The sequence below is a fragment of the Pseudomicrostroma glucosiphilum genome (genome assembly GCF_003144135.1).
Source record: "Pseudomicrostroma glucosiphilum strain MCA 4718 unplaced genomic scaffold BCV69scaffold_8, whole genome shotgun sequence".
Classification (NCBI taxonomy): Eukaryota; Fungi; Basidiomycota; class Exobasidiomycetes; order Microstromatales; family Microstromataceae; genus Microstroma; species Microstroma glucosiphilum.
In genome coordinates, this window is record NW_020289920.1 from 317517 (window position 1) to 332058 (window position 14542).

General features: G+C 57.7%; 5 protein-coding genes across 5 annotated transcripts; 1 reads left to right on the plus strand and 4 right to left on the minus strand.

Moving 5' to 3' along the window:
- Positions 1–167: 167 nt before the first annotated feature.
- Positions 168–3811, minus strand: BCV69DRAFT_312901 (hypothetical protein). The gene is made up of 2 exons (XM_025494983.1): positions 2679–3811; positions 168–2569 (listed from the first exon to the last, which is right to left on the minus strand). The coding sequence occupies exons 1-2, from the start codon at positions 3538–3540 to the stop codon at positions 402–404; spliced, it is 3030 nt and encodes a 1009-aa protein (XP_025347466.1). The 5' UTR covers positions 3541–3811; the 3' UTR covers positions 168–401.
- Positions 3812–4431: 620 nt separating this feature from the next.
- BCV69DRAFT_283183 (putative negative regulator sulfur controller-3) lies at positions 4432–5589 on the minus strand. The gene is made up of 4 exons (XM_025492619.1): positions 5443–5589; positions 5135–5196; positions 4777–4976; positions 4432–4684 (listed from the first exon to the last, which is right to left on the minus strand). Exons 1-4 carry the CDS (start codon positions 5531–5533, stop codon positions 4561–4563), a joined length of 477 nt encoding a protein of 158 aa, XP_025347467.1. The 5' UTR covers positions 5534–5589; the 3' UTR covers positions 4432–4560.
- Positions 5590–6122: 533 nt separating this feature from the next.
- On the minus strand, positions 6123–7157 carry BCV69DRAFT_205666 (hypothetical protein). Its single transcript, XM_025489718.1, has 2 exons — positions 6804–7157; positions 6123–6528 (listed from the first exon to the last, which is right to left on the minus strand). The coding sequence occupies exons 1-2, from the start codon at positions 6963–6965 to the stop codon at positions 6208–6210; spliced, it is 483 nt and encodes a 160-aa protein (XP_025347468.1). The 5' UTR covers positions 6966–7157; the 3' UTR covers positions 6123–6207.
- A 141-nt stretch (positions 7158–7298) lies between these two features.
- Positions 7299–8699, minus strand: BCV69DRAFT_283186 (hypothetical protein). The gene is made up of 2 exons (XM_025492620.1): positions 7971–8699; positions 7299–7899 (listed from the first exon to the last, which is right to left on the minus strand). Exons 1-2 carry the CDS (start codon positions 8649–8651, stop codon positions 7351–7353), a joined length of 1230 nt encoding a protein of 409 aa, XP_025347469.1. The 5' UTR covers positions 8652–8699; the 3' UTR covers positions 7299–7350.
- A 184-nt stretch (positions 8700–8883) lies between these two features.
- On the plus strand, positions 8884–14061 carry BCV69DRAFT_205817 (hypothetical protein). The gene is made up of 4 exons (XM_025489719.1): positions 8884–9183; positions 9259–12050; positions 12453–13446; positions 13923–14061. The coding sequence occupies exons 1-4, from the start codon at positions 9120–9122 to the stop codon at positions 13964–13966; spliced, it is 3894 nt and encodes a 1297-aa protein (XP_025347470.1). The 5' UTR covers positions 8884–9119; the 3' UTR covers positions 13967–14061.
- The last annotated feature ends 481 nt before the right edge of the window (positions 14062–14542 follow it).

A 14542-nucleotide genomic window follows, 5' to 3' on the forward strand; every position in this document is an offset into this window, starting at 1 on the left:
TTCAGCCTATCGACCGCGCACGCGGCAGGACATGTTGTGCCATCGTTTGCATCACACGCACCGGCTTGTAATTGAGCGTGCAGCAGCAAAGGCACAAAGTCGCATCGGAGCATCCCTTTTGCTTCGTCAGCTGACGCACGGACGAATGAACCGATCGACGGATCGACGGACTGACTGACTGACTGACTGACTGACTGACTGACTATGCGAGAAAAGTACTGACAATTCGTTCCAATTCGTTTTGCCGCCTCTGCTTTGCTCTGCTGTGCTCTGACTAGCCCTACACGAGCGATAGATGAGGTTTCTCTCTTACAGAACAAAGCACCAGTCCGCCCCTCTCACTTACACCCATCTCTACCAGCGCTCGCCATGTCTTTTCTCATTCATCAATGCATGTTCTTCTACTCCTCCATCTTCTCTCCATTTGCGTCCTGTCCCCCCTGCGCAGCAGCAGCAGCAATGGCAGCCGCGGCTACATCACCGACGGCCAGTCCAGCAGCTTGTGCTCCTTCACTCGCGTCGCCCCTTCCCTGACCCTGACTCTGGCTTTGACTAGTCCCATACTCAATCAGCGGCTCCCTGGGCAGACCCGTATCGGCTTCTGCCTGCGAAGGTGGCGGAGGAAGCGCATCGCCATCACCTCGTGCGCCCGTTGCTGGGCCCTGACTGCCGGTCAGCGAAGAGACAGAGCTTGACCTCCTCATCTGCCCATCGTTCTCCTGACTCTGGCTCAAGTTCCCAAACCTCGCGAGACTCATGTCGGCAAGCTGGGAGAGACTTCCCTCGCCGTGAGCTGGTAGAGGGTAGTAGTTGCCAGCATCCTGCGGCGTCGATGCAGCGTAGGATCCGGGCGAACCGGTGGGAAGATTCGTCGAGGTATAGCGATAATGCGAGTAGGGAAGCTGCTGAGCATACGGTGGATAAGCTGAGGCAGATGTGCCACGCGCTGCTTGCTGAGGCGAGTGGTCAGACGCCGTAGCATAGGGCCAGCCAGCCGTCTGAGCACCCACTTGCGAGTAGCCGTAAGGATGCGGGGCGCTCTGCTGGTGGTAGGGGTGGTGACTGTAGTGCTGAGACGTCAGCTGCTGGCTTTGCTGGCTGGGCATTCCTGCCCCTCCGATGTCAAACCAAGGCTCCAGCTGAGAGTCAGAAGAAGGTTTGAAGCTCGTCTGGCTCAGCGGAGGCATCATGCCCATCTGTGAAGCAGAGGGGCCCAGGCTTGGATCGATGTTGGCGTATTGCTGAGGGTCGCCGGCAACACCGCCGTTGACTGCGACGGGAGGAACTGCGTATCCTAGAATATCGTGAAGCGTTGCAGAGTCATCGAGCTCAAGATGATCGATCTTGAAGCCAGACGTGACGTCTTTACGTCGTTGACTGATACCTCTGGGCGCCACATCGGCAACTTGTGCTACAATGAGAGGGCTCACGGGCAACAGCATCTCCCCTAGATAGTCCTCAGCAGCAGCGGGGGCCGACATCGGCGTGTCAGGCCCAAGACCGCTTCTTTCGAACGAAGGAAGCTTGCCGGGTTCTTTCTTGATGGTTGCTAGGCTAGCTGGCATCGCTGAGGCGATGTCGCTTGCCCGAGCCTTATGCTCTTCAATGAGGGACAACACGGCCAGATCAGAGAGGCTGACACCACCTGCGATGGAATTTCTCCGCCTCGACTCTTTCTTGGTGCTAGCTGTGGCGAGATCGCCAGTGTCTGAGGCATATCCATGGGGCCTTGCCTTGGCTGCGGACAAGGTCTTCCTCGATGGGACTACACCACGTGAATAGACAGACGGTCGAAGGGGTCCAGACATGGTTGGGACTGCACCATTGCTGTACGTGTTCTCTGGATCGACGGCTCTTCCTCGCTTGGCGCCATGAGCATCTTGAGGCAAAGGAGCGCCTCCACTTCCACCGAGAGCAGGATCGATATGAGGCATCATCATCAGAGCGGCAGATGCCTCTTGATCACTTCGTTTCCGTTTGTGACCGAGTGTACCATCCGGTACGATGGCTCGTGGCTGAAGAGCGTCTCTGCCTGTACCACTGGGAGCGCCAACCTCCATTGTGAGAGGCTGAGGTCGTGGATCTTCGACATCTCCGCGGTGCTCGAGGTGATACTGGAGAGCGGCGTGTACTGCCAATGCCTGAGAATCCTGACTTTGGGTCTCCGGTCCATATCCAGACTCCTCTCGTGCAGATGCGGCAGCTTCCAGAGTGCGTCGACGACTAGCGTTACGGTTTCCTCGACCAGCAGACTCGCCTGGTGAGAATGCCCCACCGGTCTTTTGCCGTGACTGGCTTGGAGTACTGGTACCGCTGTTGCTTCCCGACGCCATTGTTGCACCGTCGTAGCGCCCGCCTGTGAGAGACTCAGGTAGAGGCGCGCCGCTAAGCCTGCTCTTCTTCCGAGCGGTGGTAGCCTGTCGGCCAGAATCAGAGTAACATGACCAGCTACATTCGGACCCCTTCTCTGCGCATCGATCACAGGGCTGTCCCGGGTCGCTGGGATAGTTGGCACCTACGGGCCGTCCGCCTCGACACTTCATGCGACGCTGACGGCAGAAGTTGCAGGCTATGCGCAAGAAGAGAGAACGGAAAGGGATGTGTCACAACAAGAGACGACGTCAGTATAAAGGATGATCTGCTGTCGAGCAGCATACTTCTGCAATTGCAGAGCTCACCCTGGGAAATGCGGTCCCTCTTCTTTGTTGTCTTGCCAGGCGAAGCGCTCTTTCCGGCTGAGCCAGGAGGCTGGGAAGAGCCTCCACCAGTAGCTCCGGGAGACGCGCCTCCCGCACTCATGTTGGGGACGTTTGGAGCCACGCCCACGGCAGTCTGACTGCCGGTGCTGGAGGCAGAGGTACTTGTCTTGCGGTGCTTGCCGTTAGACGGTGCAGGTGGTGCTTGATGCTGAGGGTACGAGTGTGGGTACGACTGCTGCCTCGGAGGTTGCGTGGAAGGAGGGATTCCAGGGTAGCTTTGTTGAGCGGGATATGCGCCTGTAAGCGGTTGCTGGTGAGCATGCTGGTGCTGGTAGGGCTGAGGTGCGCCGGCCTGCTTGCGTCCCTCCTCGTCCTCTTCCTCCTCATCGTCGTCACCTGGAATCTCATCCGAGTCTTCTTGCGCCTGTTGGTCGACACCGCCTCGAGAGAAGGACATTGGCACGCCAGTGTAGCCGTTGTTTGCAGGCCTCCTCATGATGAGATTGGCGTGCTGTCGGTTGGAAGCGGGGGCGGGCATGGTATGGTGGTAGCGTTGAGGGGGTGGAATGGCAGCCGAGTGCTGGTGGTGACCAGGCGGTGGTGGCGGTGGTGGGAGTCCAGTCAATCCAGCTGCTCCCTCACGTTCGGGTGTGATTCCCCTGGCAGATGGGTGTCCGTTGTCGGGATGATCCGAATCGGCCTGCTTGAAGGAGGGGTAGCGGGAGAAGGGCCGCGAGAAGGAGGGTGCCTGGTAAGGTGCTGGAGGCGGTGGAGGGGGTGGCTGAGAGGAGGTAGTGGAAGAGGATGACGACGAGGAAGGAGGGCGGCGAGCAGGAGCCATGATGAGCGAAGGAGGTGATGCGAGTCCGAGGCTGCTGTTCCTCTGTGCCTCGTCAACGGAAAGGGGGCAGCGGGGGCAGATGGATTGATCCCGTTTGCTCTCAGGCGCTGATCGGCAGCTACGGTGCCGCGGAAGCGCAAGTGCGGGGCAGAGGAGAGAAAGAGGGAGGGACTGTGCGAGTGACACTGAGGAGGAGTACGAGTAGGGCTTGGATGACCCGTATGGTAGAGAAGAGTGGGTGGGACAAGGAGGAGTGGAAGGGGGACGCGGCAGAAGAACGGAAGTGACTTGGGAAGGACGAAGGGGCAGAGCTGGCCCACACGGAAGGGAGTGCGGACAGGCGCACCCTCGCGCTCGCTCGCAGCACCCACCCCCGGAAAGGGAGCCGACACTGCTCCAGTGCCCCATCCTCCCTTTCCGAGGCACAAGACCCGCCCCCGGCCCTCGCACGCCAGCCAGCCAGGCCACGAGCCATAGGCCCACATGGCACATACCCAACGCGACGCAGGACCAGGCGCTCCTCTCCACTGTGCCGTCTGCGTCCCGAGAGATGGACCACCGCAGGCCTTGTCTCAAACGGAGCCAGGAGCGAGCAACAGTGCTGTGTTGTGTCAGACTTCAGCAGACATGGGTGCAGACAGCTCAAGACCTGAAGCAAGGCAGGTGTTTGACGAGGACGAGACAAAGAGATGGTCTCCTTGGGGGCCTCACTCATCTCGCAAGAGCTGCTGTTGAGGCTAAGTACTTTCTGACACCTGATGAACATGCTGTTGTGCCCTCCGACAGAGCTCAGACTCACTTCAGACGGTGCAATTTGTGGCATAAAAGTTTGTACTGACATGAGTGAGAACTAGATCGACTAAGATGGTACAAGTGTATACAACTTCCTCCTTCCCCTATTCTCCCAGCTTTAACTTCCCGGCATATCCAAAGGCTCTGAGCCAGAGGATATCATGAACAGCGGGCACAGTAACTCTACTACCATGAGCTTTCCTACGGGACGAGCCATCTAGCGCCCACCTAACGGTCTTCTGCCCACTCATTCTCCTTTCTGATCTGAGCCTCCTCTTCGGGTGTGAAGTCGTTCTGAATGTTGAACAGTCGGCGAATCTCTTCGGGTGTTTTTCCCTTGATCATATTGGCACTGCAGTGGAAGAAAGCATATACCCATGTCAGTATATGCAGGCGGGATCTCCCTGGGAGCATTGCAGCTGCCTCTGCTACCTTGCCACTCACACCGTCTTACAGCCCACATCCAAGAGAGGCTTGATGTCGAGATAGTTGGCAGCCAGGATAATCTCAAATAGCATCTCCTGGTCGACGGAGATGAACTTTTGATCCCATTCGCTGATATCGGTTGTTCTCTTTCGTGACTCCTCGGCTTCGTCAGCGGGAGGGGCTGGGTCATTCCTGTGGTGTCCACAGTACTCGAGTACCTGACAGAGAATCAAGAGGATGCTCATGTCAGTCTTGATCTTCTGTCTAGCGCTTGTAGCCTAGAGCATCGGTAGAGGCCCCTGTGTCTAGCAGCTCCACTGTTCCCCTGCTCATGATACCTTTCGCATCACCTCAGAGGCACCCGAGCATATCTCACCTTCTTGAGTACGTTGGAGGTGACATTGGGGAGAGGAATGGGGTTGTCTGTGTCTCCCAGATCTGCGTGGAGGGCAAGATAGCATGGTGAGGTGGTCGTTCGGAGGTGGAAGTGAGGGAAAGGGAGGGTACAAGTAGACGAGTCAGTACCCATCGGTAAAGCAAATATCTCCTTACTTTGATCATAAAAATAGAAGATGCAGCTTCTCATCTATTGCTGCCGTTTGTCAAGCCCTCTTGCCTGTCTGGATGGACTCTAGCATCGTCTGCCTAAGGCAGCTCCACATTGCTTCGAGGAATGGAACTCACCATCGAGCATCTGTTTGATCAGCACGGATCGCTCGGCGACGTCCTTGTCGACGGTGAATCGCTCGCTGTCGGAAGTCTCAAGCACGACCATCTTGTGCTAGGGCGTCTGTGTATGTGAGGGTGTTTTGTAGGAGGAGACCAAGTGATGAGGTTGGATAGCTGCTAGACTACGATCCTACGAATCGCACGGAAGGGACGGGCGGGAGTGACTGTGCTCAGGCCGCCTCCGCCTCGCCTCGCATTGTCTGTGTCGCGCGGAGTGGAAGCCAACAACGCGAAGCCAGGCCCTGGCCCCACGCTCCACGCACCTTCCGAGGCAAGCCATCCTTCCCTCCCAAGTCTTCTTCTCAACATCCTCAAACAACTCAGCAGTCTGTCTCTATCCACTCATACCATGTACGCAGACAATCAGAGGAACAGAGGAGGTGGCGGCGGGAGGGGCCCGTACAGATCGGCTAGCGGTGGTTTTGCGCGACAGAATGCCGCCCCGTACTCGGTGAGTTGCTAACGACGGAAGCACGCTATGGAGATAGGCTACCTGGACGCCTTCGCGCAAGGAGACAACAACACTACCACTGCCATCGGCTATGGACATCTGTCAATCCGAACTGTGTCGGAAAATGGAATCTCAAGCCTCGCAACAGCTCGCTGATATGGATTGGCTTCCATTGCCCCACGTAGCGCCCCACTCCCCAGCGCAACGGCTCATCCCAGGGCAGCTTCACGCCGCAACAGCAGCAGCAAACGCCACAGGCGCCTTCGCAACTAAGTATCCGTGGTTCCTCGAGTATCCCTACGCAGGCTCTTGTGTCCAATCTGGCCAAGGGAACCTCTGCTGAAGATGTACGCCAAACCTTCCTGCAATTCGGTGATATCATCCGCGTCAAGGAGAGGCGCTCTGGCGATGCAGGCAGTGTCTCTTTCGAGGTGCTCTTCGAGGAGAGGGCAGGAGCCAAGAAGGCCGTTGAGCAGCTGGATCGAGCTCTCGCGGATGGGCGCATCCTGAGCGTCGTGATCGAAGAAGACACAACCGCCGTCGCTACGCCTACCGGGCCCAGCAGAGCCAGGGCAGACGATGCAATGAGCCTCTCATCAGCCGCTCCCTCGCCCGCACCTACCACTTCGTCTTCAACACCTCTCGGACCACGCTCAGGCGGAGGACGTGGAGGCGGAAACCCGCGAGTCAAGGAGCTCTTCAAGCAAGACGTAGCAGTCGTGCAAAAGGCACCCGTTCCTGTACCTCGCGGATCAGCCGTTGCTCCTCGGGAGCTATTGCAGACTCGTCCGCTAACGGCAAAGGAGAGGAGGCAGGTTGCGACTGCTCAGGCTCAAGTGCAGCCCACAGCGGGAAGGAGGGGAGCCAATGGAGCTACTGTAGTCTTGTTGCCATCAGCGGCACCCAAAGGACCCAAGACACAGCAGACACAATCTTTGCAATCAAGACTAGGCGGTCTGCCATTGGCGCAGAGGCTGGGAGAGGTCAAGGGAGCTGCGAAGAGTGATCTGTGAGTAGCAGCGTGCATTCAAGCTGGACGTTCCGTGTAACTCCAGATTGACAGACTGTCAATTTTCCCTCGCTTCCTCCGTCGATAGCGCAACTCTGCAAGCACAAAAGTCAAAGAAGGTCGCCAAGAAGGCCGCCGCGACGGGAGCCGCCGCTGGCAGTACAGCTGGTCAGAAGGTGGCGGCAGCAGGTCAAAAGAAGAGGCAAAAGCCGAGGGGCAAGAAGCCTGCTGCTGCTGCTGCTGCTGGGTCCATGGAGGTGGATTGATCCAGCGCGATTCCCTCTGTTTCGGCAATCTCTTTGGCAATCCTCGTTCAGTTCATCTAAGCAGACGCAGTCATCTAGTAAATGTATCACTTGGGTTTTCCATTGCAACACTGCGTTCATTTCACCTTTGGTGACATCTACCACTTTCCGCACTTTTCAATCTCCCGCTCCTCTACGAGGAGACCCCTCCCTTCACCTGCGCCTGCTCCTTGCCTACGCAGGAAAGCATCAAAGTCCAACACAATTGCTCTCGCTCCCTCTTCACCTGCCCCTCTCCCTGATTCTGCGAGCTTAGACCGGAGAAGCTCGCCTGCGTGAATCGAGGCGGCTCGCAGTAGGTGCGCCTGGTCCGAAGTCAGAGAGGGCTCTTGAGTCGATCTGTTTGGATCCAGGTCAGGAGCCGAGGCCCATTCCCCCCAGGCGCGCAACTTGCGATCTGCACACTCGCTGAGGTCCAGGATGCCTCTACGTGCTAGTAGAAGGGGCAGATGACCGTCCGCCAGAAGAGGGAAGATGGAGGGAGAGGGCAACCAGGGGAGGGCAGAGGAGGATGAGGGGGTGGAGGAGGGGCCGAAGCGGAGCGTGAGGGAGAGGAGGAGGAATAGCGCATTGCTGTAGATGTGCACTTGGACGTCTTCCGAGAGGGTGTAGGAGTCGGTCGTGTCGATTGGGAGGAAGGAGACCAGCTGAGAGAGAGACACCGGCGCGAGCTGTTAGCAGCGCTGAGGACTACCGCCTTCAGCTCTTCTGAACTCACCCGATTGACAAAGTGCCCGACAGCTTCCTCTTCGCCTTTGCCAGCGGCAATGCTCTTACATTGTCCCAGAGTCTCAGCAACGAACGCTCCCAGATCGACGTACCGATTCTCCACGCAGCGGTCCCCGACTCGATTGAGTGTCTCCCTCATCCGACTGACAATCTCACTGCCGGGTCCACCCCTCTCGGCCAGCGTCGCCACGGGTATATGCTCCACCCTCTTCTCCTGGTGAATCTTCAAGCCTACAATGTCTGCCACCTCTCCGTCCTTCAGACCGGCTATGTGCGCTGAGGATAGCGGGGAGGGAGCGCTTGCGTGATTGGAAGGCGGTGCGGAGAGGTAGAGCCCCAGTAGGAGGTGCCGCGGGAGGGACGAAGGGCTCGGTGTGTTGGGCAGCTGCCGTAGAAGAGATTCACTAGGGGAGAGGACGGACAGGATTGCGAGTAGGGAGAGGAAGTTGACTTCGTGTGATGTGGAGTCCCACTTGAGGGGAAAGGCAAGGGAGTAGTCCTTAGAGGTGGCTGGGGGAAGAGGGGAGGAGGAGGCGAGGAGGGCCGTGAGGCGGGTTTCGTCGATTCGGATGCCCGCTGCTTTGGCGGCCTCGGCGCATGAAGATCTGACCTGCTGCAGCAGTACCGACGGTAGCGGTAGATTGGGAGGAGCGAGGGATATCGATGGCATGGTGTTGGTGCTTGGGTATATGCTTGTGGTGAGTGAAGAGGCTCAGCAGGAAGAAGTGGGTTAACGGTGGAGGAGAGAGACGCGTGGCCACTTCCGTCGTGTGTGCTTCCATGTGTTTTGCGACTCCGCCCAGCAACGTGAGGGAATCTCCTGTGCGTGTTTTGGCCGTGTTGATCGATGCACGGCCAAAAGAGGCGAGGCATGCAACAGGCGCAGACGACGGAAGCCGCCCTCTTGTTCCTCTCAGCCATTACACCTTGTCCCAATACTTCCACACCGCAACAGCCCAGGACGCATCAGACTTCTCTATACCCTTGCCAACATCCTGACGACCTTCGATAGCACGGCCGTCTGAGCCACCACATTCTTTTCTTTTCCCCACCTCAGCTGCCTGCCTGTTCTTGGCGCGTTGCCGCCCTCTGACACGACATCCGCCCAAAGCGCTGATTCGGCAGCCGCTTCCCCGCCATGGCCTTCTTTGAGGAAGACAATGGCGAAGTGAAGAAGCTCAAGAAGCAGATCACATCACAAGGTTAGTAGCCATGGCAGGTCAGAGCCCTGTCCCACGCGTCAGTTGCTCACCATCACACCACCCTTTGCTTCACAGACCTCCGCATCGGCCTCCTCGAGTCTGAGAAGACGGCCGCCCAACGGCAGGTCTCGGAACTCACAAACAAGCTATCTACCCTGAGTACGAGTGCCGCTCAAGACTCCAGCAGGGCCACTCAAGCAGAGGCTGCTTTGAGCCGCCTGCAATCAGACTTCAACCGGCAAAATGTAGAGAAGAGCAATTTGCAACAGGCGCTCGCCAAGGCTGAGGAGCGGTACAACCAGGAACTGAAGGGCCGCAAATTCGAGGAGCAGAGGAGAGACTTGGCTTTAGACACGCAGCTGAGGCAAGAGATGGAACAGAAGAAGAAGCTTGAAGACAAGGTCAAGAACCTCGAGTCGAGGCTATCAGACAAGGAGGAGGAGGCCAGGCGGCGGGACCAGACACCACAGTCTGGCAGCCGCGGCAATACCGATGCGCTAGCTAAGACGGCCGCTCTGGAAGACGAGTTGGCACTACTCAAGGCTGAGAACATTCGTCTCCGGTCTCCGTCCACCTCCGCTTTCGCCTCCTCTTCGACCAGCTTAGCCGGCTCAAATGATCAGACACCACAGCGTGGGCCTGCTCGACGAGGCCGGGCATCCTCAGTATCTGGAGCGTCTTCTTCATCAGCATCAACAGCACCAAACGCGTCGCGAGCCCAAGTGCAAGACCTGCAGAACCTCTACGATGAAGCTCGCTCCGACCTTACGAGGCTCGAAGCTCGCGCTGCCAAGGCCGAGAAAGAGGCTCTCAAGGCCAGCAATGAAGTCTTGGCCAAGGAAAGGCAAGGCGAAAAGATCGCTGCCGACCTGCAGACACAGCTGAGAGAATTGCAGGAAGACCTGAAGTGGAAGAAGGACGAATGCGATAGTCTGGCGAAAGAGGTCGAGGCGTGTGAGAAGAGGCTCGATGCAGCAGAAAGGCGAGCCGAAGACCTCGAAGCTGCAAAGTCCCAGATCGAACGTCAATTGCAAGAGAGCAAGAAGGGTCAGGGCTCCGCAGGGGCGAGCTCACAACAAGAGCTCACCAGACTGAGATCTCAGCTGTCACAAGCCTCAGATCGCTGCGAGGGCCTTGAGCTGGAACTTTCCTCACTTCGTGAGCAAGTCGCGGGTACAGCTTTGTCGCACGACGAGAGTATGAGCGCGCCTTCAAGCAGCAACGCAAATGGACAACAGAGCGAGACACGAATTCTTAGAGAACTTCGCCGATCTCTCTCGCAAGTGACTGCCGAGCGCGATACCTTGAAGAGAGAAGTTGGCGATCTCGAGGACGAGATTGAGCGCTTACAAGCGTCCCAGCCCACGCAAGACTCAGGCGAGGGGATGCCAGAGCTCACAGCTGAGCTGCTGAAGCGTCAGAGTACCATCGAGGAGCTCAGCAGGCAGCTCGCGTCGACCCGCACGCAACTACAACAAAGTAGCAAAGCCCTGCTGGTGGCGCAAGAAGCGGCCCAGTCTTCGCCGAACGACCAGGACGAAGGAACCTCTGAGCGAGTTGCTCAGCTTACTGAGGAGTACGCTGAACTCGACAATTTCTGCAACGAACTCCAAGGCAGCGTTGCTGAGCTCGAGCGCAAGGTGTCCGGGCTTGACCGCGAGAGAAGTGACATCGAGTCCGAACGCGAGCTTCTGCGCGGCGAGCTGGAGAAGTTAAAGCAGAACGGTGCCAATTCGAGCAACGGAGATGCGCATGAAAGCAGTCCTCACCAAGCTGCGGTCGATCTCGAAGAGCTTCGCTCAGAGCTGGAAGATCTCAAGGCGGACTTGGCCGACAAAGAGACAGCGATGGAGCAAGCTGACGCGCTCGCGGAAGAGGACACTCGACAGCTGCGGATGAAGGAGGCAGAAGTCATGCATCTCACGGCCGAGCTCTCCAGGCTGAGGCATCGGGCCAAAGAGGCCTCACTCGAGATTGACGTTCTTCGCGCGTCAGCCAACTTCGAAGGCAGCGTCGATGCGAGCCTGGATCAATTGCGCGCTCAACTAGACGCTCGAGACGAGCAACTTCAGGAGCTTCGGACTACTCTCAAGAGACGCGAAGATGAGCTGGATCTCGGTAAAAGACAACTCAAGCGAGTCACGGCGTTCATGGCCAGTCGTGGAGCTGCTATGGCTGCCGATGCCGACGTCTCCCTTTCTACACCGGTGAAAAGGGGTAGTACCTATCGCTCTGGAGTGAGCCTTGATGTTGCCGCCACACCGATTGCCGGCCTCTTCAAGTCAAAGCACTTCTTCGCCACCCCTGGAGGAAAGCAGCTGCAGCGTTCCTTCGAAGAAGACTTGCTGGATCAAATTGAACTCATCAGAGAGTCTATAGAGCAGGCAGAGGAGCAGCAACGCTTCGTCAATGCCGAGCGAAGCGCAAATGTACGCGCACTGCAGGCCGAGCTCGGCAAGAAGAGCACCGACGTCGAGCACCTCTCTGTCAAGTTGAGCGAAGCTGAGAATCAGCTGTCGGAAGCCATAGCAGAGCGAAAGCGTGAAGCCGATGCTGATCAAGCGGCTTTGATTGCTGAGAAAGATTTAGCCATTCAACAGCACCAGGATCGCATCACACAGCTCGAGACTGATCTGGCTCAGCTTCAGCAAGAGCTGAACCACGCGCAGAGTACCCTATCGGAGACCGAAGCTCGTCTCGAGAGCACATTCGCATCGAACGAAACCTCAAAAGCCGATCTGCAGTCGCAACTTGACGCCGCAAACGCCCGAGCGGCAGATGTCGCTGATCTGATGCAACAGCTCCTCTTGAAGCGTCAAGAGCTCATGGAGATTGAGACTCAGCGACGCGCTGTCGAACAAGCAGAGGCGCTGCTGCAGGGCGAGGAGGTTCTTCTTGGCCATCTCGAGAACGGCCTCGGCGCCGAGCGAGGCAGCTATCAGGAGTGGAGTTCGATTACCGGAGAGACGCAAGTTAGCCTGGCAGACTGTAGGCAGTGGCTCCAAGATGCTTCCGAGCGTGCTCTCAATGTGGCCTCTCTCACCTCAAAGGCTACTCAAGACAGCGAGGACTCCACAAAGATAGTCGCTAAGCTACACGCAAAGATCGTTGAACTCGAGGGCCGGGTCCTTCGCCGTGAGGAGCAAATCGGCTCGCACCAGCTCAAGCTGGAGAATCTGGCGACACAGCTGTCAATGGCTGAGGAAGACTACGAAGAGCTCATGGAAGAGAAGGTCGACGTTGAGAACGAGTTGGCTACCCTGCAGCAGAAGCTCGACGCCTCTCTCAAGGAGCAGGCTGAAGTACTCAAGAATGTCAGAGCTGAAGCCGAAGAGGCGAATGAGGCTCTGAAGGAGACGGCGCAACGCTTGCAGGAAGAATTGGACAAGGTCGCATCTCTTGAAGAGAGGAATGCTGAGATGTCCCGTGTTGAAGCTACCGCTGAGCCTGAGCAAGAAGATCATGCCACACTCCGACTCGAGCTTGCGCAGCAGGAAGCTCGCGTTGCAGAACTGCAGAGCGAGGTTGCTCAGAGGCAGATCAGTCTGGATGGAGCTCGCGTCACCTTGGCAGAGCGTGAGCAGACCCTCGCCGAACTTCAGTCCAACTACGACGACGTCGTGGCCGAGGCGGCGATACTCAAGGCCAACAATGCTTCGCGCATGGAGTCTACCGGCGAGTCAAATGAGCTGCAGTCTGCTCTCGCCCAGATGCAGAAGGAGAGGCAAGATCTCGAACAGCAGCTGACGACCCTGCGCTCGGCCCAGACTGACGAACGCATCGAGGACAAGAACTGCATTGCTCGCCTCGAGAGTCAAATTGTCGATGTCGAAGCTCGAGCTGAGGCTCTGAGGGAGGACAAGGACGCGGCTGTCCAGAGCATGCAACGCTCCGAGGAACGTCTGGATCAGGCTCGCAGCGAGGTTGAGGCTTTGACGGAGCGTCTAAGCCAGGCGGAGGCCGAAAAGGATGCAAGAGTAGCAGAATTGAGTGGACTCAGGGCTCAAACGTCGGTCGAAGCTGACGCTGAAGCTGTGCGAGCACTTGAAGAGCAAGTCGCTGCTTTGACTGAGCAGGCGGCCTCAGTAGAGGTAGCTCACGGTGAAGCCACTCAGCGGCTCGAGGCCGAGCTCTTGCAGGCACTCGACAGTGCCAAGAAAGCTCAAGAGGCTCGACACGAGCTTGAGTGTGCCTCTGAGGAACTTCGACTACAGACAGCGGAGGTTGTTAGACTCGGTGCGGTCATCTCGGAGCTAGAAGCCAGCAAAGTCGCTCTGCAGGAGCAGCAAGACGCTCTTGTCAGTCGGGCAGCCGCTGCAGAAGATGCTTCCCGTGAGCAGCAGCAGGCATTCGAAGCGAACCGAGTCCGGCTTGCTTCTCTGCAAGAAGAGCTTGCAGATCGCTCCGCTGCCTTTGCCGCCGCAGAGAAGGCCATCGAGGAGCGAGACGAGCACATCAAGTCTCGCAACGAGGACTACTGGAACCTCAAAGAGGAGCTGGCTGAGCTGCAGGAGCAGCAGGAACGCTCCAGATCCACGGCGGCTACAGTGGACATGCTAGAAGAACGTCTGCAGGCTGCTCAGAGCGAGAACGACAAGCTGCACGAAGACATCGCTCGGGCCGAGAAGGAAGTATCGATGGCCAAGGCGGAGCTGGAGAGCGCTGAGAGGGAGACGATCATGAAGTCCTCCGAGGTGGCTGATCTGCAAGGCGAAATGAAGCGTCGCAAGGCTGCCCAGCGCTTCACCGAAGAGGAGCTCGAGACCTTGAAGACAAAGCTTGAGCAAGCCGAGCACGGTCTGCAGGAGAGCGTAGGAGAGCTGAAGCGAGTAGAGGCACAGCTCAAGGGCGCTCAATCTGAAGTCAGCCGACTCGAGAGCGAGTTAGCAACCAAGGAGTCTGCACCTGCTGCTTCAAGTGCCAGCGAGGACCTCATCGAGGAAGTCTCCTATCTCAAGGAGAGGATCGAGCAGATGGAGCAGGAGCTCACTGCCAAGGCAGACGAGATCGAGGAAGCCGACACGAGGATCTTGACTGGACTCAAGGAGAACAAGAAGCTCTCCTCGAGGATGAAGACGCTTCAGAAGCAGATTGATGCTCTGCAAGCTGCTGCTGCTGCTCCACCTGCGCGTGCGCCTGCGCCTGCGCCGGTACAGGCTCAACCGTCCGTTGCGATTCCCGAAGTGGTAGCTCGTACACCTTCTTTTGCACCAAGAAGCAACCCAGCGCCTGTCTACGCATCAAGCACAGCCGCCCTGTCTCCCATCAGCTCCTCCTTTGCCAGCAGCCGCAAGCGCTCTGCACCGGAGGAAACGCCTTTGGAGCAGCCTCCCACCAGCTTCACATCTGTTCGCGCCAT

What these genes read in the sequence shown, in the direction of transcription:
- BCV69DRAFT_312901 (XM_025494983.1), bottom strand. Translation starts at nt 3,540, where the DNA reads ATGGCTCCTGCTCGCCGCCCTCCTTCCTCGTCGTCATCCTCTTCCACT. An exon ending in GAGGGACCGCATTTCCCAGG is followed by an intron (nt 2,570 to 2,678) that starts GTGAGCTCTGCA and finishes TCTTGCGCATAG; the next exon opens with CCTGCAACTTCTGCCGTCAG.
- BCV69DRAFT_283183 (XM_025492619.1), bottom strand. Translation starts at nt 5,533, where the DNA reads ATGGTCGTGCTTGAGACTTCCGACAGCGAGCGATTCACCGTCGACAAG. An exon ending in GATCAAACAGATGCTCGATG is followed by an intron (nt 5,197 to 5,442) that starts GTGAGTTCCATT and finishes CCCTCCACGCAG; the next exon opens with ATCTGGGAGACACAGACAAC. An exon ending in GATGTGGGCTGTAAGACGGT is followed by an intron (nt 4,685 to 4,776) that starts GTGAGTGGCAAG and finishes CTTCCACTGCAG; the next exon opens with TGCCAATATGATCAAGGGAA.
- BCV69DRAFT_205666 (XM_025489718.1), bottom strand. Translation starts at nt 6,965, where the DNA reads ATGCACGCTGCTACTCACAGATCACTCTTCGCAGCTCCCTTGACCTCT. An exon ending in AGACTACAGTAGCTCCATTG is followed by an intron (nt 6,529 to 6,803) that starts GCTCCCCTCCTT and finishes GGCTGATGAGAG; the next exon opens with GCTCATTGCATCGTCTGCCC.
- BCV69DRAFT_283186 (XM_025492620.1), bottom strand. Translation starts at nt 8,651, where the DNA reads ATGCCATCGATATCCCTCGCTCCTCCCAATCTACCGCTACCGTCGGTA. An exon ending in TCGGGCACTTTGTCAATCGG is followed by an intron (nt 7,900 to 7,970) that starts GTGAGTTCAGAA and finishes TCTCTCTCTCAG; the next exon opens with CTGGTCTCCTTCCTCCCAAT.
- BCV69DRAFT_205817 (XM_025489719.1), top strand. Translation starts at nt 9,120, where the DNA reads ATGGCCTTCTTTGAGGAAGACAATGGCGAAGTGAAGAAGCTCAAGAAG. An exon ending in GAAGCAGATCACATCACAAG is followed by an intron (nt 9,184 to 9,258) that starts GTTAGTAGCCAT and finishes TTTGCTTCACAG; the next exon opens with ACCTCCGCATCGGCCTCCTC. An exon ending in CATCTCGGAGCTAGAAGCCA is followed by an intron (nt 13,447 to 13,922) that starts GCAAAGTCGCTC and finishes AAGGCTGCCCAG; the next exon opens with CGCTTCACCGAAGAGGAGCT.